Genomic DNA, 23,349 nt, shown 5'->3' on the forward strand with positions numbered 1-23,349 from the left:
TTGGCCGTGGACTGGGAGGTCAGCGGGTGGCCTGGACGCACCAGGGCTGGCCAGCTTGCCGGCTGCCTGGGCCCTGCGGGCCGTGGACCACGGACCACTCAGAAGCCAGCCTGGGAACCGGAGGCAGACCCTCCCACTGGGGGCCCAGCCATCCACCCTCCCTGCAGCCCTGAGCTCCCTCCCAGGCCGCCCCTCCCCACGGCCACACTGACACCCCAAAAGGGGGCGCCTCAGGCCCCCAGCGAGCCCCGCCCTGGGGGTGGGGGCCAAGACTGAGCAGATGGGTGGACGCAGACACGGGACCTGGAAGAGGAGGAGGAGGAGGTGGGGATCATCGGGGGCTGCTCACGGGGGGCGGCCAGGTGTCCCCATTAGCCCCAGCGGAGGTGGGGGGCCCTGAGTTGGTGCCCTGAGGTGCGTGAGTGGGTGGGCGGCCAGGCCTGGCGCAGCTGGGGTGGGAAGCAGGCTGGTGGGGAGGCTGCCCCTCAGGTGGCTGCCGGCCAAGCCCATGTCCTGGCCGGCCCTGCTGGCCTGGAGACCCCGGGGGGTGGTCCGGAGCTCCCCGCCCCCTCAGGGGCCAGCACACTCTGCGGAGGGGGCCCAGGGGCCCGGGGGCCATGCCAGCTGGCGGGACTCGGGACTGGTGGCGTGGGTGGGCCTGGGTGGCGGGGGCTGCCCACCCGAGAATCTCGGTCGTGGTGTGACAGGTGGGACTCCCTGTGCTCCCAGCATGGATGAGGTTCTGGATGTGGAGGTGGGTCCAACCCTGGGCTCTGGACCCCAGATGCCAAACTTCTTGGAGCCCCCGGACCACCCCACGGAAGCCAGGCCTGGGGGCTGCAGCCCCGCCGTCCATCCAGGCCAGGCCCCGCCCACCCCTCCTGGGAATCGGGAGGGCGGTCCTCCCGTGCCCTCAGGCCCTGCCTGCCCCCGGACCTGGGCCTCACTGCCCACGGCACCGTCCGTGGGCTCCACGGCGTCCAGCCCTGCGTGCCACCCTGGTGCGGGGGGTGGGGGAGCCGCTGCCCCCACAGGCCCCTGACATGGCTGGGTCCCCTGCCCCCTCACGAGAGGCCCGGATCGCCCAGGGGACCGCACGGCATGCCGCCCGCTGCTGCCCCCCTGTCCCCAGTGTGGACACTGGAACCAGGCCGGGACGCCTGTCCCTCTGCCTCCAGGCTGCCCGCCCCCCCCCCCCCCCAACTGTCTGCTCCCGGTGCCTCTGCCTGGCCGAGGGGCAGCAAATATTCACCGTCCTCATGGGTCCCCGGGCCTGAACGAGCCCTGAGGGGCACCAGGCGGGGGTGTGGGGATGCTGCGCAGGACCCCTGCCCTTGAGGGCCCGGTGCCCAGTGGGGGCTGCCCAGGGAGAGGGAAGGGGACCAGGAACCAGGCGCCTCAGCTGCTGGAAAAGGCCCTGGCAGAGCCCGGGCTGAGCCCGGGCGGGCACCTGTGCCCGGCGAGGTGTGAAGGGGGCACCTGTGTCTCTCTACCTGGAGGAACTTGCTCCCGGGCTCAGGGGGGACCAGGCCCCCAGGGCAGGCGGTTTTGCTAGGTCCACACTGAGCAAGGTGGGCAGAGCGGCCATTCACAGGTATGGCCAGCAGAGGGTGCCAGAGCCCCACGTTTGGGGCACGTCCCGGGCCATGGGCGGGCTGTCCTTTCTGCAGGGTCAGCTGCCCACCTGCAGGGCCCCCTGGGGGTGCCCGAGGGGCCGTCTGGAGGCCTGGAGGGTCAGGAAGGAGCCCAGGTGTTCGGCCTCAGGCCCCACAGTCACAGGCCTGGGCGTCCTGGGGTGGGGGGACCCTGGACAGAGGGGCTGGGTCCCCGACATCCTGGGTAAGTCCCCAGTGAGAGTCGGATCCCAGGCACCCAGAATCAGACACCTGGCAAGTCCTTAGGGGTGACCTCCCCCAGCACCCCCACATGACCGCCGAGCAGCCGAGGTAGGAATTGGGCCGGGAGCCCGGGCCCTGCTGGAGCCCTGGCTGAGGGCCTCTGGGCCCTGGGGAAACTGAGGCTGGGTCTGGCAGCCCCCTCGGCCCCTGGAGCCAGAAGGCTCACAGGCGGTAGGGCTTTGGGGACAGGGGGCCTCAGGCAGGGGTCAGCTCCAACATCCACCCCAGCCCCTGCCTCCCCCCCCAAGTGCGGAGAGGTGAGGGGTCAGTTCCAGAAAGAATGTGGCGGGTGCTGGGAACTGTGGAGGCAGCAAGCAGGGTGGGAGGACGCCACCCCCTGCAACCCTGGCCCCCACAGGCACTGTTGCTTCTGGCTGCTGGACAGGGACAGCCAGGCAGAGCCCTCAGAGTGGAGGAGACCCCAGCAGGGGCGGCCGCCCGCACCCCCCCCCGGTCCCCCGAGGTCTGGTCAGCCTCTGTGGGAGTGAGCACTGGGCCCCCCTCCCTGCACCCTCTGGTCCTCAGCTCACCTTCTGCACCCACCCCGCCCAGGCTCCCCGTCGGCCACCCACCCTTGCCTTCGGGGGGGGGGGGCTCCACCCCCACCTGACCCACGGACGGGCCTCTGAGGCTGCCCCCTGGAAGCTGGGCTTGGGGCCAGTCCCCGCGCTCCGGGGCCCCGGTCCCCACGTGCACCTGGCTGCTGAGCCATCAGAAACGGTGCCCCCCTCAGCCCCTCACGGCCCATCTGTGTTTTTGGAAAACAGAGCCGGTGCCCCCCCTACCTGCCGGCTCGGGCCGCCCCACTGAGACCCCGAGTGTTTGTTCTTCCAGCTCTGTCCGTCCGTCTGTCCATCCAGCTGCAGAACCGGCCCCTCCCCAGGGCCACCCTGCCCGCCCCTCCCACAGCCATGGCTGCCCCAGGGTCCTCCTTGGACAGGGCCTTCCTGCTCCCGCCTCAGGCTTTGGGCTGCGGGTCCGTCCGCATGGGGGCACGATGGGGAGAGGGTGACCCCGGGGACCCCGGGCTGACGCCGTGGCCGTGGCCCCGAGCCCACAGCCCTGGCTGTCACTGTGCCTCCCTGGCTGTCTTCTCATGGCTGACACGCCAGTCTGTCCGGGGTGCCGCTGAGGGCAGGCCTCTCTCGCCTGGAGGCCTGCAGAGGGGCTTCCCAAGCCCCGGTCGCCCGCGCGGAAGGAGGGGACAGAGAGGCCAGAAGCAGACAAGGGGAGGGCTGCACGCCCCTGCCTCAGCTCCAGCTGGGGTCAGAGCAGAGCAGGAGGCCAGACGGGGCAGGCAGCCCGGGGGGCTTCCTGGAGGAGGCGTTCCCACACAGCGGCCTTGACCTCGAGAGCATGAGTCCGCGTGGGACTGTGGGTGTTCAGGCCACAAACTCAGCTCAGGGCTCAGCTACGGTTCCAGCCCTCGGCCCCCTCCCAGGAGTCATGGCGGCAGTGGGTGTCCCCCGGGCCCTCCCCCACCGCTGGGCATGGGTCCGCCCGGAAAAGGGAACAGGCTAAGTTCAGGACACAAGGGGCTGCTTCCTGGGGGTCCCCCATCTCCAGGCACATCATTGGCATGTAGGACCCCCACACCAGTGCAAGGCTAAGGGAGGTGGGCAGCTGGCGGGCCAGGTGGGCTGGGGGGAGCGGCCGGGCTCTGCCACTGGTGGCTGTGTGCCTCAGTTTCCTCATCCATCCCGCAGGGCTGCGGGACATGGGAGGGGGTGCCCCTCCCAGGGCCCGGGACTCTGGTTCCTGCTGGTCCCCTGCCCCCCGCACTTAGCTCCCCCCCAGGTGGGACACTCGGGCAGTCTCGAGCTCTGCTCTCGCCCCCGCCCCTGTGCGGAGCTCGCCCTCTGTGGGCCGGGCGTGTGGGTGAGGCTGGTGGGCCACGGCCCCGGGGCACTTGGCTGCGCTCTGGGGCTTCCCGCTTGTGTCTCTGACAAGTCACTCCCCTCGGTGGGCCTGGACGCTGCAGGGACAGCCCTGTGGGTCTGGCTCTGCCCCCCGCGTCACAGGCAGAAGGGAGCTTCAGGGAAAGTGGCAGTCCCCACGGTGACCAGGTGTGGCCCGTGGCCCTGCGACCAGCTCCCCAGAGAGGCGGGCAGGGCTGAGTGAGAACAGGCAGGAGAGGGGGACGGCCCCCGAGAGCCAGGCCAGTGAAGGGGTCTCCCTGGGGTAGAGGCCCCGCGGGGGGAGGGCTGGGCCGCTCCCCGAACGCCAGCCCCCCGGCTGAGGAAGCTGGGGCAGCGGGAGACGCCCCCAGCTGGCATCCCGCGCCCACCCTCAGAGCCCCCTTGGGGGCAGCTCTCCTGCAAGACCTGCAGGAGGGGCAGGGTCTCTGTGGACAGGTGCCCGGGCACAACCCTCAGCTGGGGGGCATTTCCACATGGCCCAGGAGAGCGAGGCTGGGGCAGGCCCCCCTTCCCGTTGGCAGCGCACGAGAGGGAAGGCTGGTGAGCATGTGCTCTGTCCCTGGCCCTGATGCATATGGGCCCCCGGCCCCTGCATGATGGACCCCCAGGCTCCCAGGGGTGCAGAAGCCTGGGGTGCACCGGCCTGGCCCGGGCCAGCCTCCGGGCCTCCTGGGACCCACTCCTGCACCCGTCTGCTGCAGGGCCCTGCGATGCCCACAGCAGGGCCCCGGGGTCCCCCGGCCAGCTTCAAGGCCGGGTGCCGCCCGGGCGCCCTCTCTCTGGCCCGTCGGTTGCTCTCTCGAAGGCAGCAGGGCCCTACATCACCCGGTGGGGTGGGGCTCTCAGGGTGGGGTGCCGCATTACCCAGCCTCTCAACCCCCCAGGGTAGGTCGAGTGGCCCAGGTGATGACCCTTAAGGCAATATTGATACTAAGTGCAGCTGTGGCTGCACTTCTCCAGATGGCCACAAGGTGTCAGGCTCGGGCCAGATTTGGAAGCCTTTCGGGCAAGCCGCGTCCGGAGCAAAACCCCGCCCACCCTTGCAGTCTGGGGGTCCCTGCCTGCCTAGGGGGAGCCCCCAACATCCTGCCTCTCAGAAACGTATCTGATTCTATTTTTATAAAACGTAACACAGTTCCCTGTACGTCTCAGAGCACAACGGAAGCTTCGGGAAGGTGTCCCCTTTGGGCGCCCACCTTGCCACACCCCCCGGGGTGGGGGGCCTGCGGAGGATTTCCCGGGGACCTCCGCCGCCCGCGGCGGAAAGCCTGGATGGGGTCGGACAAGAGCCTCAGATCTGAGTGCAAGGGCGCAGAGCTCCCCGAACCCGGACACTGCGGGGGGGGCCCCCTTTGTGGGGAGAAATGAGCCTGATTCGCACCCCAGGATTCTCTGTAGGGTGCCCGGAACACTCGCACGCGAGACCTTCGGGGTGTACCCTGTAATTCCAGAAGTGGCCGCCAGGTGTCAGCACGAGGCCGCTAAAGCGGCCAAGTGGCAAAAACTCAGTGGCATGGATTGAGGGGTCCCCCAATTCTCTAACCCAGCTAGACCCCCAGGAGGGGTGGTCCTTTCTTTCCCAGACCGTAGACACGGTGAGGTAACGAGGGGTCCTTCGCTCCTGCACCCCAGAGTTACCCCTTTTGTGTCCCTGCACTACCCTGGGTCCTCCACAGTCGCAGGGCCCTGAGTGCAGGCCCGGCTGAGAGTCACTGCCCCCCCCAGAACCTCCAGTTCCGCCTCAGGAGCACCATGGCCTCGTCCCCGGGTGGGGGCCCCTGCCCACCCTGCCCCTCCCCTCGCTGAAACACTCGGGTCCTTTGCAAGGAAGGGATCTTGATGGAATGAGAGCCCTGTGTTGGCAAAAGCCGTTTTGGGGCGCCGGCCAGTGCAGAGCCCCGGTGCAAGACCGTCTGGGGAGTGCGAAGCCCCCCAGGTCCAGGGCCACTGCCTTGCTGCCCCTCCGCTGCCCCCCTTCTCCGTGTGGGGACCCTGCCTCCCGAGGGCCTTTGCTGCCACTGTCTCCCCCTCCCTAGCCCCACCTGCCCCGGGAGTCCCAGGACCCAGCCCCGGCCCCTTGGCACCTCCGGCGTCGTGCAGCAGACGCCAGGGGACAGCGCTGGCCCTGAAGGCCACCGGCCGAGAGCCCGAAGTGGAGCCACAGCCAGTGGGACCGAGGGACAGCCTCACTCCAGGCAGCTTCACGCTGACCCCCACTCTGTGTCCTGGACCCTTGAGTCATACATGCCCCCCCCCCCGCCCTCCTCCCAGCAGTGCTGTGGGCCTGCTTGGCCCCTCAAGGCTGGCTGCCACCCCCCCGAGAGCCCTGAGTTCCCACTCAGGGCCCCTCCCTCCAGCTAAAGGCAGGGGCGTGGGGGGGGCGCCGGGGCCCTGTGAGGTGTCTGTGTTCACCTCTTCGTGCACCTTTGTTCTGCCCCCACTTTCCCTGAGGGCTTGGAGACAGGGCTGGAATTCCTGGTGAAGTTTCGTCCAATCAGGCGGCACGTCCGTCGCCCCCCCCCACACCCCCCAGCGGTGAGATCTCCGGGCCTTGTGCCTTCTCCAGAGCTCCGCCCCGGCCCCAAAGGCTGTGAACCTGGCCACCCCGCCTGGGGGTGACCATGAGCAGGAGGCTGCCCCTCCCCCCCACCTCTTAGTGGGGTGCCCTAAGTGCCTCGCACCCATCGTGTGGGGGCCGTGGAGGGCAGGGCGGGGACAGGGAGATGGCTCCCAGGTGGCCCCCTGCCTCTGGAAGACAAGGACAGGAGCCCCCTGTGCTGTGGCGCGCGCAGGGATCACCTGCAGGGTGACTCTCGTGACCACGCCTTGAATCTGCTCCTTCCCCCGTGGGCCCCTCCCCCATTTTACCCGTGCCGAGCCCACCCACATTCCAGGGTGTCAGGTGGCCACCAAGTGGCGAGCCTGCGAAGCCCCGCCCCCGCCCCCCCCACTCCCCCCGCTCCAGCCCCACCTGCGCACTGGCTGGAGCTGGCTGGAGAGCCTCTGCGTGCACACAGGCCCAGGGGCCCCCTTCTGCACGCTCAGGGGCAGGCCCGACCTACCCCGTCCCCCCCCACCCCCCGAGCACTGCCCAAGCCTGGGACAGTGCCACAGCCAGCTGCCCCGGAAGCCTCGGCACCCCCGAGTGGGGGCCAAGCGATCCAAACTTGGAGGGCCAGGAGGAACGGCGTGGAGGGGGCGAGGAGGTAAGGGGCGCGGCGCGGTCTCTGCCGGCGCGCGGGCAGGGGTCCCGTGGGTGGTCGGTGGTGGCCGGGCCTCCCCCGCGCTCCCCCCCGGGAGGGCCCCAGAGTCATGCACGCTCTGAAACTTCTCTTCACGGCTCTGCAGCCTCCGCCTCGCCCCCCTTCTCCACCACGGCCGCCCGGCGCAAGGCCGCAGGCGCCCCAGCCGGAGCACCCTCTGCTCTGGCGGCGGCTGCTCATGTTGGCCCGGCCGGCAGACCACCCGCCGGGCAGTTTCAGCAGAGGGCCTGGGGCACCGGGGACCCCCCGGTCCTTCTCGTCCACCGCCCGGGGGCCTCTGGGGCGCCGCAGCGACTAGAGCACAGGTAAGGGGGCCCCCCCACTCCCGGCCCTGCCGGGCGTCCATGGGGGTGGGGGGCCTGGGGCTCGGGGCTGACAATGGCACCGGTTTGTGCGGCGGGGGGCAGCGGAGACAGGTGGTTGGGGGCCTCGGCCGCGGGGGCCGCCAGAGCCAGAGGCCCCGGCGAGGAAAATCGGTTTCCCTCCACGGGTCTGAGGCTGCTTTTCCAGGCCGGGCCGCAGCTGTTGGGGCAAGTGCGAACGGCAGGGTTTTCCCCCGGCTGCACCCCCCCCCCCCTCACCCAGCCCAGAGACAAACAGGACACAGTCCAGAGGCCAGAGGCCTGGGATGTTGCAGCGGTTTTTATATACAACTTAAGAAGTCAAGCCCCCTGCCCCCCTCCAGCCCACCCCGGCACTCCCCAACCACACCGAGAGCCCCACCGCGTCCTGGGGGCATCACCACCACCAAGGGGCAGCGTCCCTGACGCCCAGGGCGGTGGGCACTCAGGTATTAAAGCAAAGCTTCTCCCTGCCTGACCAGGTGCCCAGCAACCCAGGTGCCCCTTCTGCCCACAGAGCTGGGCACAGGTGAGGCCGCCCCCCTCGGCCCCGGGCCCCGGGCCCACCGCCCTGTCTGTGCAGGGCGCGGCTGCTGGGCTGGGCAGCAAGCCCCTGCTCCCAGAGCAGCCCACCTTCCGGGACGTTTCCGGTCAGGGCTGTGTCCTGCTCGGCCCCAGCCCCTCCTCACTGCTGTGCAAGGCAGGGTTGTGGGGGGTCGAGGGCGGGGTTCTGCTGCGTGCTGTGACCCGCCCCCCTCCATAGACACTTGTATGCAGCCCTCACCCCCGGCCCAGGCAGGGACCTTCGCCCTCTGAGAGCATCTTCTGAGGCCTGATGGCTGGGCAGCTCAGCTTGAGGTGAGCTGCGGGCCGCCGCCCCGGCCGGGTGCGTGGCCCCGGGAGAGCTCTGCGGACCCCGACAGGCTGGGGAGCCACCACCCGCACCCCGACAAGGCGGCCCACCGGCCTCCCCACCGAACAGCCCGGGCAGGGGAGCTGCCCCGGGGCTCTGGCTTGGGGGGGCATTCATTTTAAAAGATGTCACTGTCATGTCTTTGCAGGGGACGAAGAGTCATCACTGAGCCCCTGGAGGAGGAACCGGAGCCCAGCCCCCAGCCCCAGGACCCCGAACCTGAGCCGGAGCAGCCCCCGGCCCCCGAGGCCCCCGAGGGCCCCGAGGCCCCCCCCCGAGGGCCCCCGTCTCAGGCGGAGGCTCGCCAAGAGGAAGAAGGTCCCACGGGCTCGGGATCCCAGCCCCGTGACCCGCTGCTGCAGCCTGTGGCCGAGGCGCCGCAGCACCCCACACACCCAGAACTGAAGCCCCAGCCCCAGCCCCAGCCCCAGCGCCACGGAGGTGAGTGTCTCCGGCCCCCTCCCGTGGGTCGGACGTGGGTGGTTCTTCGGTGCTCCCAGACGCCTGGGCTGGAGCTGAGGCTCCCGCAGGCTGGGGGCGTGTTCGGAGTCACGGAGCTGGCTTCCCAGACGCCCCTCCCTGGGGGCTCAGGTGTGTGGGCAGAGCAGGGTCCCCGCTGTCCACGGCGTCCTCCTCGGGGTGGTCCTGGCGAGAGGCTGCAGGGAGAGAGGCAGGGGGCACTGTGAGGACAGAACAGGGGGGAGGCTGGCTGAGAGGGGAGGACATGTGTGTCAGGGAGCAGTTGGGGGCCCCAGGACTCGGTGGGGACACTGAGGCAGCCCCGGGCTGGGGACTGCGGGGTTTGTACCCAGAGCCCCTCCAGTCCTTCTGGAGCAGGCTGGGGCGGGGTCGGGGCAGAGTCACCCCGTGCGGGTCCTGGGGGAGCACTGTGGGGCGGGCGTGGGTCTGTGACCTCCTGTGGGACCCAGGACGCAGCCAGTTGCCCATCCCAGAGAAAAGCTCCAGAACGTCCTTTTCAGGGTGTCTTTCCTTCAGACCCCAAATCACCTGGCACACCAGAGCCCGGGGCGCACAGCTGCCTCCCCCGGGGCCAACGCCCACCCCCACCCCCGCCCCGACCCCGACCTACTTCTGGTCTAGCGCCTGGGGGCTGCCCGCGCCTCTGGTGGCTGTGCCGTCCTCCCGGTGGGGGTGGTGGTCCTGGCCCCGGCGCCTGCCTGCTGCCTCCAGCGGGGGCTGACCCCGGGTAGCAGACGCCTGGCTCCCAGAGCCGGGCGCCCAGTCCGAGCCCGGAGGGGGGGTGAGGGAGGGGCGCCCAGGGACCCTCGGAGACGGAGCCGGGCTTGCGAGCGCTGGGCTCGGGCCCAGGGAGGGGGAGCAGCCCGGCCGGAGCCAGGGAGCCAGAGCGGGAGGAAGCCTGGGAGAGCGAGAGCCAGACGGCGGGCGGGCGGTCGGCAGGGAGCGGGAAGGCCGGCTCGCGGGGGTGAGTCCGGATCGGGCCGGGTCGGGTCGGACGGGACCGTGCGGGGCGAGGGTTCTCTTGGGCTCCGGGCTTGTGGCTCCAGAGGGGAGGCAGCCGCTGCCCGGTGCCGGGGACGGAGGCTGGCGCCGAGGGTGGGGCCGTGCTCTGAGCCGGGGACCCCAGCTCCACTAGGTGCTGGGGTTGCCAGCGGGCCTCCTCCTGCCGTGGAGGGTCGGAAGTCGGGGAGCCCCAGACCGCTGGTGCCGGTGCTGGTGCTGGCCGGGGGTCGCCGGTGCCCGTTTTGAGCCCTGGGGTGACCCGGATCTGCTCCCACACGCCGGCCCCTGCGGCCACACTTTTGACTAAATAAGGCGAGTGCTCTTGGGCAGCCCCGCCGGGAGGAAGAGCATGTGCCCCCCGCCCCCGCCCCGACAGCTCAGCCTGGCACCCCGGGGTGGCCTTGGCCTTCCTACCTGCGGGGTCCGGGCGTGTCTCCAAGCAGCAGGCAGGGGCTCCTCCGGGGCGAGCGCCTGTGGGGGGCAGAAAGCAGGGGGGGGGCGAAGGGGCCGCCAATGTGAGTGCCCTCCAGGCGCCCCGACAAGGGGGAAAGCCTGCAGTCTAACTAATGGGGCTCCCCCCTCCCCCCAGCGGCTGCCCACCCCACCCCGCAGCCTGGGAAGCCTGCAGGGAGAAAGGTGGGGGACCCAGAGCAGGGCCAGGGGGACCCCGGGCTTGTCCCTCTGAGCAGCTGCCCTCGGCCAGGACTGGGACTCTGCTCTGGACCCCCAGCGCCCGCGGCCCACAGACAGGCCTGATTCGAGTGCTTTGCACCCCAAAATCTACAGGTGGCCTTGGAGCTGGGAGCAAGGTGTCTGCGGGAGGCTCCCCGCTCTCCCTCCCCCGGCCCGCTGCAGGCCCCGGGCCTGGTGCAGATGGGGAGGGGGCTGTCCTGGGTCGGGGAGACAGGCCAGATGTTCTTGGAACGGACTCGGGGTGATTGGGCGCGGGCTGGAATTCGAGGGGGAACATCGCCCCATGTGCCCGGGGCTCTGGGTGGAAAATAGGCTGTTTTTCACGGGGCTGGGGCTGGGGGTGGGGGGGGCCTTCTGGCGCTGGCAGGCGGCTGGGAATGGCTGCTTCAGCTGCAGTCCCCACACCTGTCCCGCTGCATTAACCCCTGTCTGCCCAGGGCCGGCCTCTGTGCGACCCCTTCTAGCGGGGGTCCCTGTGTGGTGGGGTGATGGTGGGGAACAGGCGACCCCGCCCTCTGTCCTGGCTTCCAGCCCTCGCCCATTTTGCTGCACACTCCCCCCCTGCCCCCGCCGGGGGCAGCACCCCCTCTGGGGCAGCTTCTCTTCCTGGGGACCCCCCGGGGTCACTGCCGCACCCCCAGCACTGCCCCGTTCTGAGGGGGTGCCCCTGTTCCTGGACGCCCGTCCTTGGGCCTCGTGGGTTCCCTGCTTGCCTGCCCTGCTGCCCTCCATCCCCAGGGCGGGGGAGGCGGGGGCGGGGAGGCCTGGAGGGAGAAGTCTAAGAAACCGAAAGGAGGCACCTGGCCCCCCACGGCCGCCAGGCCTGCCCCCCCCTCCATCCCCACGCTCTCCCCTCAGTCCCCACGTTCTCCCCTTTCTGGCACTACCCACACAGAACTGCGTTCGCCGCCGTTTCGGCACTGTGCACGACCCCGGCGGCGCTCGGGGAGCGCGGGGGCGGCGGGGGTGGCCGCCGGGGGTGCTCCCCGGCCCCCAAGCCGAGCCGGGGACGAGCCTGCCCGCGGCGGCGTCCCGGTCGCGGCTTCGCCTAGGCTCGCAGCGCGGGAGCACGTGGGGCGCGGCGGCGGGGAGCCCGCGGGCGTCCTCGGAGGCGGCCGCGCGGGGAGCGGGGGGCCGCGGGGGCGCGCGGGAACTGCCCCTCTGTCGCTGTCTCGAGGCTCTCGGGCTTCTCCTTGCACCCCAACGCCCGCTGGGCCTCCTCCGCCATGGAAACGTCTTGGTGGCGAGAAGGCGAAAGAAAGCGTGACAATATTGCCCCGGGTGCGCGCCCCCGGAGTCCCGCGCTCCCTGCGGGCGTCTCCCGCGCCGCCGCGTTCCTCGCGTCCGGGCGCGTGAGTCCGAGGCGGCGCCGCTTCCCCGACACCCCTCAGCCCCAGCCCGGCCTCTGGAGCGCAGACCGGTGTCCGGGTGTTAACACACCCAGCAACTCCCTGCTCCCCGCAAACTCGGGCAGGACTTTTCCCCCCTCCCGTGACCCTTCACGTTGCAGCCTTCTTCCCAGGCCCCGCACACACACTCGGCGTTTTCCCGGCTCACGCGGGTTTCCTCGGGCATTCGTCTCTGGGACCGCTAACCCTGTGCACCCCCCACTGTCTTCCCCAGATTGACACGGGTGGCCCGAGGTGCCCAAACAAACGGGGCGTTTCCTCCCAGGCGCCGGCCGCTTGAGCCGTTTTTTTTACACGCAGTCGGGGTCCCGCGGAGGCGCGCACCGGCGATCCGCGCGCCCCCTGCGTTTCAACATTAACCCCCGCCTGCGGTCAGGCCGGCCGGCTTGCTCGGCACTTCGGGGTGTGTCCCAAGGCAAGAGGCACTTTTCCTTGCGTCCCCGCGGTGTTGGACACTAACAACAAGGTCTCCCCGCTTCTGGGCCCTGTGGCGACTCTCCCACGCCGGGCTCCCAGAGTTTGGGGTAGCATCTGCAGAGTTCCACAGAATTCTTGGCCCCACCCTGGGCTCCCTAAATCTCACACAGAGTCCCAGGTCCCCCCCCACCCCCCCTCCCCAGCACACTAAACAGGCCACCCCGAGCACCTCCAGGCTGCCCTCCTGGCGTCCACCCGGGTTTAGGAATTTCCCCCAAACACACGGACCCCCTTTGTGAACCTTAAACAGTCTGCTTTCTGGCAGCCTTAGTCCCGCCACACTCAGAGGCCCGGCGACGCCTGCCCTCCCACACTCCCGGGCGCTTTCTGCCGTGGGCCAAGCAGACCCGGGGGGGGGGCGCCCCCTTTCCGGGGCTCTGCCTGCTTCCCAGCCACGCGGCAGCCTCCCCGCGGGGACCCCAGGCCCCTAGAGCGCGCCGGCGGCGACCCGAGACTGGCTGTGTGCTCCGCGGTGGCCGGCCGTGGGCGAGGCAGGCTGCCCCGGCCCTCACGAGGCCCCCCCAGCTGCCCCCGGGGCTGTGTGCTCCGTCCGCGTGCACCGGGAACCTGTGCTCCTCACCCCGCCTGCGGCGTGACCGCGGGGGCCAGGCATTCCAGGTATTTTCTCTGCCTCCTGACTCGCTGTGTGTTTGAAACCCCCCAGGTCCCACTGTTGACCGACAAGAACCCGGATTTTCTAAAATTCAGACGCTGATCAGCCACCCGGGACCTCACGGGACCCTCTTCCTGACCGCCGATACTTGGATTTGCTGGGTCCCCTCAAACGTGAGGCGTTGTGCCCCCCCACATACACCCAGGGTCACGCTTGGGGCGTGGAAAGGCGCTGATATCATGGGCCCCAAAGCACCCAAGCCCCTCACTGAGTCACCCCGAAGTCAAGCAACATTTCCTGGGTGCCCCACCCAGCTCGCTGTAGGCGCTGGTTCTCGGGCCCACGACCTGGGGACGCGTCCTCCTTCCCCCGAAAATTAGACATGGAGCCCGATTGTCCTGAGGGCCTGGGGCCACTTCCCTGGGTCCCCGGGTTCAAAATTCCTTTCCTGGGACCTCACATCGAGGCCCTGTCCCCAGCCCTCCTGGAAACTGAGATTTTTTTTCCCTCCACAAAATGATGGCGCTTTTTCTGAAGGTTAATTTATGGGCCCCCTGACTTTATGACTCTTCCCCGGAGTCCCCCTAAATTTAGACAAATTTTCCCCAGCCCCCCAGATCCACTGAAAAGACACCCCCAGGTCCCTGAAACCCCAGGCAGCTCGGCCCGTGTCTACCAGCTGCCCCGCTGCCACCCAGGGACCCTGAAACCCAGCTGTCAGTCTCCACTGGGCAGTCTCCAGCGATCCCCCCAAAATCTGGGCCATGTCTCACTAGGGCTCCCCCAAATGCACACCCCGCTCAGGGAAACAGGCTGCTTCCTCCTGTCCGCCAAAAATAAAGCAACGCTGAATGATTGGATTTGAAAGAGAAAATACTAGAGACGTTGATTCTCTGCCCTCCCCCCCCCCCCCCGGAAGCACCGATCACACCCCCCAGGTTCTCCCCCAAATTCAGGTCGTGTTTCTAGAGTGGCCAAAGGTCACTGGGGACTCCCGCCGCCGGAGCCGCAGCAAGGGCGCGGGCTGCTCTCCCCACGCAGGCCGCCTGCGGGGCCGAGGCCGCGAACTGGCATTTCTGAGCGGTGGAAACCAGTCTCCGAGTTTCTCCACCACGTGGAGGGTTTGCCTGGGTCCCGCAATGGGCCCACTCTTTTCCTCCCTCAAATTTTAGACTCTGTGCCTCTCGGGTCCCCCCTCCCCCCGAGTTCCATGTGGAGAATTTTTCTTGAGTCACCACCCCAAAAACCGACCTCCCCACACATCGCTCCGGGGCTCCCCCAAGCATGCCGACCCAGAGGCTGGACTCCCCACCTTTTACACGGAGACCCCCGCCTCCCCCCAGTTGCACGGAGTGATTTCCACTGAACCTCAAACTCAGACTTTATTTTTCTGCAGCTTCACATTCAGTCATTAGCGGCAGCTCCCCCCCATTAGGGAGCCTCCCCGGATCCCTTGCTTGGGGGACACGCGTTCTTTTTGCCTGCAAATCAGACAGAGCTCGGACCTGCATACCCCGATATCTGGGCGTTGTTCCCGACCCGCCCTCGGCCCTCTGCAGCCCCCCAGCCCCAGGCACGGTGGGCACTGCTTTCAGGCCTCCCTGCCTCTCCTGAGAAGCCCCCCGAGAGTGCCTCGGATTTGGGAAGTGTCCGTGTTCCCCAAACACCCTTGGCCTGGCAAGCGCGTCCGCCAGGACGTGGGCAGAACTTCTCCCGCGTCCAGGAAAACGACTGGGCATTGCCCCCAGTTTCCCCCAAATTTGGGCATTGTCCCCGGGTCTTCCAGCGGGCTGGGCGTTGCCCCCGGACGTTGGGGACTGCCTCCGGGGTCTCGCTCACCTTGAGCAGCGTCGGCCGCCCGCCGCAGAGCGCTTGCTGCTGCTGCTTCGGCTCCCTGAGCGCCCGCGGACGCAGCCTCCAGCCTTGCGGTGAGCTCCCCGCCGACTCCGCGCCCCGGTCGTCGGTGGTCCCGCCTGCACCGGCGGCCGGCCGGTCGGCCGGGGCTGGCGCTCGCCTCGGGCAACCGCCGGGGAGACCCGCACGGGGCGCGGGAGACCCCTGCGGGCTTGCCGCCCGGCGGCCGCGCTCGTTCGGGCCGAGGGTCCCGAAACCGGCACCGCTTTCGTTTGCTGTTTGCAAAGATCGTAACTGTGGGGACAGCGCCCTGGTAGTACCGAAGTGGGGCGGGCCAGGCGCTGGGTCGCAGGGACGCCGAGGAGAGGCGCACCCTGCTCGCGCGGCGCGGTGTCTCCAGCCGCCCGGCGGACTCGGGGAGGCGCGCGCGGAGCGCGGGCGAGGTGATTGATGGCAGAGTTAGGGGCGAGCCTCGCGCTGGCTTCTGCCGGCAGCCCCTTACCCATGGAGAGGAGCGGGCGGCAGGGGCTCCGGGGCGGGGGAGAGGGGGCAGGCGGGGCGCGGAGTCCTGTGCGTGGTTTCGACTTGGTAAAAGTCACAACGAGTTCTTACATCGCCCAGACTCTCCAGGAGATGGTTTCCCCAGATCCCCAAATTATCGTGGTGGCCCCTGGGGCTGAACCCGAGTCTACGCAAGTCCAACGCACTGAGGACGGGGGAACCATTATCCGGATATTTTGGGTGGGCCCCAGAGGCGAGTGGCTTAGACGAACCCCGGTGAGCTCAGCCACGCAGGTAGGATTTGAGCGATGTTTCCCGCCCCGCTGCTTTCTCTGCCGGCGCTCGGGGCCTCGCAGGCCCCGTGCCTGGCCCAGATTCGGGCCTGGCCCGGCTGGTTCTCCAGACGGACCGCACCTGGCGGCTGCCGCGGCTATTCCCCGGCTCCTGCGCGGCACCGGGGGGCGCTCGGGCTCTGGCTGCGGCTGGAGGCTCAGCGCTTGTTCGGGCAGGTGGCGGCTGCGCGCCGCGCGCGCGCCTAGGGACTACCCTCCCCCTCTCCTCGCCTGCTTCGCCGTTCCCAGCGGGACTTGGGGACCCTCGAGCTTCGCCTAGCTACCTGCACCCTCACTCCGACGGGGCGCCCCCACCAAGTAGCCCCGTGACGGAAACCAGGGACCCCCGCCACCACTAGGGCCTGGGACACCGCCCACCCTGCTGGCCCGTGCGCCCCGCGCACAAGGGCAGGGATCCTTGCACCCCAGAACCTGAGGTGGGGCCCCTAAACACTTTAGAACGGTGACTTGGAATTTCTCGCACATTCTGCGGTCCCTGCCCCCACTCCAATCTCATCCCCGCGCACCCTACATCCCCCTCCCCCATCGCCCGTCTCCCGGGCCCCCTGGCCCGCGCCCCCCTCCCCCTGGCTCGAGTTGCGGAGGCGGTCCGAGGGCGGGGCGAGGGCCCGGCGGGCGCCCATTGGCGCGGGCTCTGAGCCAACGGGGCCCGAGCGGGCGCCTCGCGGCGGGGTGGCGCGGCTATAAGAGCCCGGCGTTGGCGCCCGAAGTTCGCCTGCTCTCCGGCGGAGCTGCGTGAGGCCAGGCCGGCCCCCGGCCCCCCCTTCCGGCCGCCCCCGCCTCCTGGCCCACGCCCGCCCGCGCTCGGCCCGCCAGCGCCGCCACCGGGCTGGCGGCCCCGCTCCGACGTCGTCCGCCACGCTGCTGATCCCTTCGCGGGCGCCGTCGGCGGGGTCGCGCTCCGCCGGGCCTGCGGACTTCCCCGCCGCCTCCTCGTCTATCTACCTCAACGCCCGTCCCGCTGCACCTGAGGAGGCGGCCCCCCCCGCAGGCAGTCCGGCTCGCAGGCCGCCGGCGTTGTCATCACCCCCGCGCCCCCTCCAGCCCTCCCCGGCGCGCAGCCTGGGCGCTCCCACTCCTCGCTTCTCCCGGGGCGTCTCCAGCGCTGCCGCCGCTCCCCCCCGAGGCCCGGGCTCGCGACGGCCGAGGGCTCCGTCGGCCCAAACCGAGCTGGGCGCCCGCGGTCCGGGTGACGCCTCCACTCCGCCCCCCTCCGCACCGCCCCCGACCCCCGACGTGGCACCCTTCCCTCGCTTCTCTGTGCTCCCCTCTCCCCCTCTCTAGCCTCTAGTCCCGGCCCCCCGCTCTCTTTTCTTCCGCGACCTTCCCTTGGCTCCCTCCCGTCCCCCCCAGTTCCGCGCCTCCAGCGCCCGCCCCCCTCCAGGCCCGCCCTCCCGCCCTCGTCCCAAAGTGGATTAATTATACGCTTTCTGTTTCTCCTGCCGCTGTTCTCTCCCGCTGTGAGCCTGCCCGCCTCTCGCTGTCCCCTCTCCCTCTCGCCCTCTCTTCGGCCCCCCCCCTTTCACGTTCACTCTGTCTCTCTCACTATCTCTGCCCCCCTCTGTCCTGCATACAACAGCTGACCTCATTTCCCGATACCCTTTCCCCCCCCAAAACACAACATCTGGCCCGCCCCAGCCCGCAGACAGCCCGTCCTCCCCAAACAATCAGACGAGTCTCGCCCCCCCCCCAAAAAAAGCCATCCCCCCGTTCTGCCCCGTCGCATTTCGGCCCCCGCGACTCGGCCAGAGCGGCGCTGGCAGAGGAGTGCCCGGCAGGAGGGCCAACGCCCGCTGTTCGGTTCGCAATACGCAGCAGGGAGGTGGGCGGCAGCGGTGTCGGCTCCCAGGTAAGCGCGGCGCGGGCCGGCGGGTGGGGGCTGCGCCCGGGCGGGCGGGCGGGCGGGCGGCCGGGGGCTGCGGGGCGGGCTCCCGAGGCCGAACCGCGCGCCCTTTGCCCTGCGCCGCGGGGAGGGGGCGGGCTGGGGGCTGCGGGGAAACGCCGAGAGGTGTGAGCTGTCTGCAAAGGCGACTTCCTGGTCGGTTTGGGGGGACTGGGGGGGGCGGCGGGTTGCTGAAAGTTTGCGATCTGTGCCGAGTGGGGGCGGGGCCGTCCCCCCGGGGTGCTGGGTAGCGAGGAGGGGCGCGAGTCTCCGAAACCCACCCTGGTATGTTGACTCCGCGCCAGCAAGACCGACGGAGGGGGGGCGGGGCCAGGACGGAGCGAGGGGGCCGAGCCGGCCGGGGAACCCTGCCAGACGCCACATTTGCAGGATTCCCCCGACGGCCCTCCCTTTCCCTGTCCCCAACTTTTCCAAGTGGGGACCCGGCGAAAGGGGCTGTTCCGGGGCTCCCGGGACAGCGGCGCACAGCGAGGGGCGGGGGTAGCCGCCCCCGCGCCGTGGGCGGATGGAAGTTTCCATACAAGGAGGTGGAAATCAGCCCCCCGCCCCCCCCGGCCTCCGTGGCCCCGTGCGGACTTGGGCTGGGGGTTCAGGAGGAGCCCCCAAACCCCTCCCCCCGCGCTCACGCGGTTCTTCGCTAAAGGGACGGCCCCGAGCTAGCGGTGGGGGCGCAGCGCTGAGGAGGGACTGGCTGGAAGCAGGGAGGGGGCGGGAGCAAGGGGGCGGGGGGAGTGGTCAGTGGGGAGAGGGGTGGGGGGTAGGGTGGAGCCGGGGCTGGGAGGAGCCGGCTCGCACATAAAAGCAGAGGCACTGACCAGCCCGAGAACTGGACATTGGCTTCTCCTGTGAGGCAGCCTTCCAGCCTCCTCTTCCTCGCGCAGCCCTAGGAGCCTCCTGTCCTGCGGCAGGTAACCGGCGCTGTTGAGCGAGAACCCCGCTGCCCTCCGCTCCAGCCCGCCGGCCCGCCGGCCCAGCCTCGGCGCCCTGCCTCCAGCGCAGGCACCCCGCCTGCCTCTGCCCTCCCCCGGGCATGCTTGTCCAGTACCCCCGCTCTCCGCCGGGGCTCTGGGCTGGCCCCCACGGCAGAGAGGCCGGGCTTTCGGAAGCGTGGAGCTGCCTGGCCGGTGTGTTTTGAGAATTTGGAAGGGGCAGCAAGCAGCCCCGCTGGGGTCCAGTCCCGGCAGCAGGAGGAGAGCGAGGTGGCACTGTAGACCCTTCCGTGGAGCTGGCCACAGCCCCCGCCGAGCTTAAGCAAGACTGCCTCTCTCGTGCCCCCCTTCTCCCCGGTTTACGGCCTCGAGAGCCCGCCGGGGCCCGCATGCCACAGCCTCGGTCCAGGATGGGAGGCCCCGCTCGCTGCCCTGGTGCCCACTGGGTGTGGGGCCTGGGAGGGGCACGTCCGGGCAGCCTGCCCAGCCCCTTGCTCGGTCAGCCTCAGGGTGCCAGTGGGCTGAGTGGCACCGGGCCCCGGCCGTGCCCCCGAAAGGGCATTCGCCTGGGGCTGCAGAGGCCAGGCTGGGGCTGCCCGCCTGGGGGGCTCCCACCTTGTGGAAGGCGCAGGGGCACCTGGCTGAGTCTGACACTTAGACCTGAGACCTGCCACTCCGTCCAGACCAGACCCCCCCGGAGGGGCTTGGGGCTGGCCTCCAGGTGGCCGCATCTGCTCTCCCCAGCTCTCCGAGGCGGGGTGTGGTGCCCCCAGCCTAACAGACGGCCTGGTGGTCCCCCCGAGGACGCCAGGGCTTCCCCTTTTCTGCCTGTGTCGGGGTGCCCAGGGCAGACTGGAGTTGGGAGGCTGGGTGTAGGGCTGGCGCCGCCGTCTGACCATTGGACCCTCGGCCTGGGCTCTGCTCAGCCGTGGCCGGGGAGGGTGGGGCCGGCCCGCAGGACCCTCGGCTGCTCGGTGGCCCGGGGTGCACGTGCGGTGCAGTGGGGTGGGACTGTCTGCCATCTTGGCTGGTGCTGGGCGGCCCAGGAGTGGCCGCTGCCTTGAGCTGGCCCCGCCCTCGTGACATCACAGGATGGAGGCCAGGTCCGGTGTCCAGCACTGGTCCCTGCAGCTCTGGGAATGGCACTGACCGGCCCTTGGCGGGGGTCAGAGGCGGGCTTCCCCCAGGCCCCCACAGTGAAAACACGTCCATTCTTAGGACAAGAGCACGAGGGAGAGAGCCGGGCTCTTCAAGCTGCCACTGAACTCGCCGCCGGCCGAGGGCCCTGCCCCTGGGGGGCCCTGGCCGGCGGGGCTCACGCCCCCTCTCTCCACCCCCAGATTCCAATGGAGCTTCCGGTGGGGAAGTCGGTGCTGGTGCTGTTGACCTTCTTGGCTCTGGCCTCGTGCTGCTTTGCTGCTTACCGCCCCAGTGAGACCCTGTGTGGCGGGGAGCTGGTGGACACCCTCCAGTTCGTCTGTGGGGACCGCGGCTTTTACTTCAGTAAGTAGCTCAGTGCGCGGCGGGGCAAGGGGGGGCGGCGTACACAGCAGGCGCTGGATAAATGCTGGAGCCCATTCCTGAGACACCGGGAAGGTGGGCGGGCAGGGGTGGGGGAGGACTGGCGGAGGAGGAGGAGGAGGGGGAGGAGGAGGGGGAGGAGGAGAAACCGGGGCTTTGGAGAGTGCGGCAGGGGCGCTCACGCCCCCTGAGTTTCCTGCAGCAGGGCTCAGGCGGGAGGGCGGGCGGTGGTGTCCACACAGGGGAGGGTGTTACCGGTGGGCGGGGGTGGGGTGAGCCAGGCCGGCCTGCCGCTGCAGGCCGGGCTGTGGTCACGGCCCCTGGGGTGCCTGGCATTTTAACAATGGGCACATATTTGATGAAACGGGCTGCAACCCAATGGGAAAGAAAAGCACAGGTCGCTGGGGGGGGGTGTGAGTGTGCATGTGCCACATGCTTGGGGTGCTCGGCCCCCCCGGGGGTGCAGGAGAGGTGACGGGCGCCCACCTGCTAGCCTCAGTGCTTCAGCTGCTCCCTGTCTGTGCCTCTTGATCTTTGCCCCGGGGTTTCCCCTCGCCCTTGGGACCCCAGTTGGAGGTGACGTCTCCCTCTGGGGCTTGGGCCCTCGCCCTCCCACAACCCCCCTCCCCCCCAAGCCAGCTGGGCCTCAGTGTCTTTGCTTGCACTGAGGCTGGGGGGTGTGGCCTCCTCTCCCGCAGCCTCCACTTACCCAGTACCCAGCCCAAGCAATGGGCCCACCGAGGCCAGTCTTGGCATTTCCAAGCTGCTCTTTGGAAAGCATTCTTGAGTCTCCAGCTTCTGAAGCCGCCCCCCCCCCCCCCCCGCCTGGCCTTGCCTGACCACGCCCTCCTGCTGTTGCTTGCCTCCCTTGGGGGTAGGAAGTGGCACTGTAGGGTCTGCCCCCGCCCCCCACATACCAGGTTCCCCAAAAGTGGTGCTGGGCTGAGCCCCCACCCAGGGGACCCGTGACAGGACCCCTTGCTAGGGGCTCTTCCCAGGCCTTGCCAAGGGGCACCCGAGGGGAAGCCCGGGCGCTCTCCCCTGCGGCTGAGACCTGGAGCCGGGGGAGGGAGGGGGAGGACGGGAGGAGAGGAGGGCGTGGTTTTTTGCAGGTCCTCACTCCTCTCCTCCCGTCTTCTTCTTCCTCCTCCCATTCCTGCCTGTCTCCGTGTCTCCGGGCTGGGGGCCGCCGGCCCCAGCTCGGTCCAGGGTGGCACTTGTGTCCAGCCTGGCCTTCAGGACAGGACCCCGTGGCCCCGGGACGTGGGGGTCGGACCCCTCGCCGGGCAGCCCTGTGCCCACCTTCCAAACCTCTCTGGGCCTGGGGACCCCAAGGCCCTGCCTGTTTGCAGTCCCAGGAGGACGCCCCCAGGCCGCGCATGGCCGGTCCTGGGCTGGGCCCCCCACTCCCCCTGAGGTTTTTCCCGGGGCCCCCGCACCCCCGCCTGGCGTGGTGTGCGGTGCTGACCAGCCCCCCTCTGGGACTTGCAGGCAGGCCAGCCAGCCGGGCGAGCCGCCGCAGCCGGGGCATCCGAGGCATCGTGGAAGAGTGCTGTTTCCGCAGCTGTGACCTGGCGCTCCTGGAGACCTACTGCGCCACCCCCGCCAAGTCCGAGAGGGACGTGTCGGCCCTTCCGACCGTGCTTCCGGTAAGACGTCGGCCGCCCCGTGGGAGGCCTGGGGGTCGCTTTTCTCAGGGGCCCCTTGGGCGGGCGCCTCTGAGTCTGGGGAGCCAGGGGGCCAGGGCTGAGCGAGGAGGTGTCGGTGGGCTCGGTGACAGGGTCAGGGGCAAGCCCCTCAGGTCACTGACGGGGCCGCAGGGCGGTTAGGGGCTGGGGCCAAGGAGCGGGCACCCCTTGACCGGCCCTCCCCCTGCCCCCCCCCCAGGAGGCACCCCTTGACCGGCCCTCCCCCCCGCCCCCCAGGACAACTTCCCCAGATACCCCGTGGGCAAGTTTTTCCACTACGGCGCCTGGATGCAGTCCGCCCAACGCCTGCGCAGGGGCCTGCCTGCCCTCCTGCGTGTCCGCCGGGGCCGAGTGCTGGCCAGGGAGCTGGAAGCCCTCAGGGAGGCCAAGCGTCACCGGCCCCTGATCGCCCTGGCCACCCACGACCCAGCTGCCCGCGGGGGTGCCTCTCCAGAGGTGTCCAGCAATCAGAAGTGAGCCAAACGGTCGTGATTCTGCGTAATGGCCCCCGCTCTTCCTGCAGCCCCCTCCACCGGCGGCCTCACCACCAGGCCCTCTGAAGCCTCTGCGTCGTCCCCTGCCCGGCGCGCCCCCTGCCCCGCCCCCGTGCCCCGACCTCCCCACGTCAGGCTGCTCTGCTCGGCCCCTCCACCGGCCGAGAGTCGCGTCCCAACAGCTTCCAAAATGCGCAAAACCAATTGGCTGTAAACACCCCCAAATTATTCCCCCCAAACGTCTGCCAAATTATCCCCCCAAAAATCCCCCAAAATATCCCTCCAAATTATCCCCCAAAATATCCCCCCAAATTATCCCCCCAAAATATCCCCCCAAATTACACAACTAAATTGGAAAACAACCCCCCCCCCCCCACACACACAGACACACACCAGCCCCCTTAAAACTGATTGGCTCTTCAAAAACACCAACAAAACAAATTGGCCTTAAAAAAAAAAAAAAAAACCCCAAAAAAATAATTGGCTGAAAAAACACTAAAAACCAAATTGGCTTAAAAACAATTGGCAAAATAAAATAATTCGGCCCCCCCCCCCGGTCCCCTCCTCCTCTTCCCCTCGGACCTCGGTCGCATTGGCCTCGCCTCGAGATCCTGACCATCCAAGAGAGAGGAGGGGACCCCAAATTCTCACCACGGCATGTTCTTGCTCCTCAGCCACCTCCCCACTCACACAAAACTCTGAACCGGCCTCGAACACCAGTGGCCACCCACCCTCGCCCCCGCTCGGGCCCCACCACCCATAGTCACCACGAGGGGGCACGGAACATGAAAACCAAAATTGGCACAAACAAAATTTAATTGGCACGAACCCCGCACCCCCCAAATTCTTACAGACCAGTCCCCACCTAAAAGCACATAAATACACACATCCCCACAGAAACACACCCTCACACACACACATTCACACACACACCCATGTACACACACACACACACCCTCACACACACACATTCACACACATACTCATGTACACTGGCACACCACACACACACACATTCACACACATACCCATGTACACTGGCACACCACACACCCTCACACACATAACCATACACACACATTCACACACATACTCATG

The 23,349-nt window shown here is 69.2% G+C and overlaps 2 protein-coding genes across 4 annotated transcripts; both read left to right on the top strand.

The window, feature by feature from the left end:
- The first annotated feature begins 730 nt into the window (after positions 1–730).
- LOC114499200 (proline-rich protein 2-like) lies at positions 731–11,865 on the top strand. The gene is made up of 4 exons (XM_028515140.1): positions 731–1,001; positions 7,166–7,385; positions 8,483–8,775; positions 11,405–11,865. Exons 1-4 carry the CDS (start codon positions 731–733, stop codon positions 11,863–11,865), a joined length of 1,245 nt encoding a protein of 414 aa, XP_028370941.1.
- Positions 11,866–15,480: 3,615 nt separating this feature from the next.
- Positions 15,481–22,481, top strand: IGF2 (insulin like growth factor 2). 3 transcript variants are annotated; one of them, XM_028517351.2, is made up of 4 exons: positions 15,481–15,657; positions 19,889–20,051; positions 21,561–21,718; positions 21,995–22,481. In XM_028517351.2, exons 1-4 carry the CDS (start codon positions 15,496–15,498, stop codon positions 22,232–22,234), a joined length of 723 nt encoding a protein of 240 aa, XP_028373152.1. In that variant the 5' UTR covers positions 15,481–15,495; the 3' UTR covers positions 22,235–22,481. The 3 variants fall into 3 exon arrangements, with proteins under 3 accessions (XP_028373152.1, XP_035885753.1, XP_035885752.1); XM_036029860.1 differs by lacking the exon at positions 15,481–15,657 and adding an exon at positions 17,079–17,565; XM_036029859.1 differs by lacking the exon at positions 15,481–15,657 and adding an exon at positions 18,381–18,527.
- Positions 22,482–23,349: the final 868 nt, after the last annotated feature.

The sequence above is a fragment of the Phyllostomus discolor genome, chromosome 6 (genome assembly GCF_004126475.2).
Source record: "Phyllostomus discolor isolate MPI-MPIP mPhyDis1 chromosome 6, mPhyDis1.pri.v3, whole genome shotgun sequence".
In the NCBI taxonomy this organism is placed as follows: Eukaryota; Metazoa; Chordata; class Mammalia; order Chiroptera; family Phyllostomidae; genus Phyllostomus; species Phyllostomus discolor.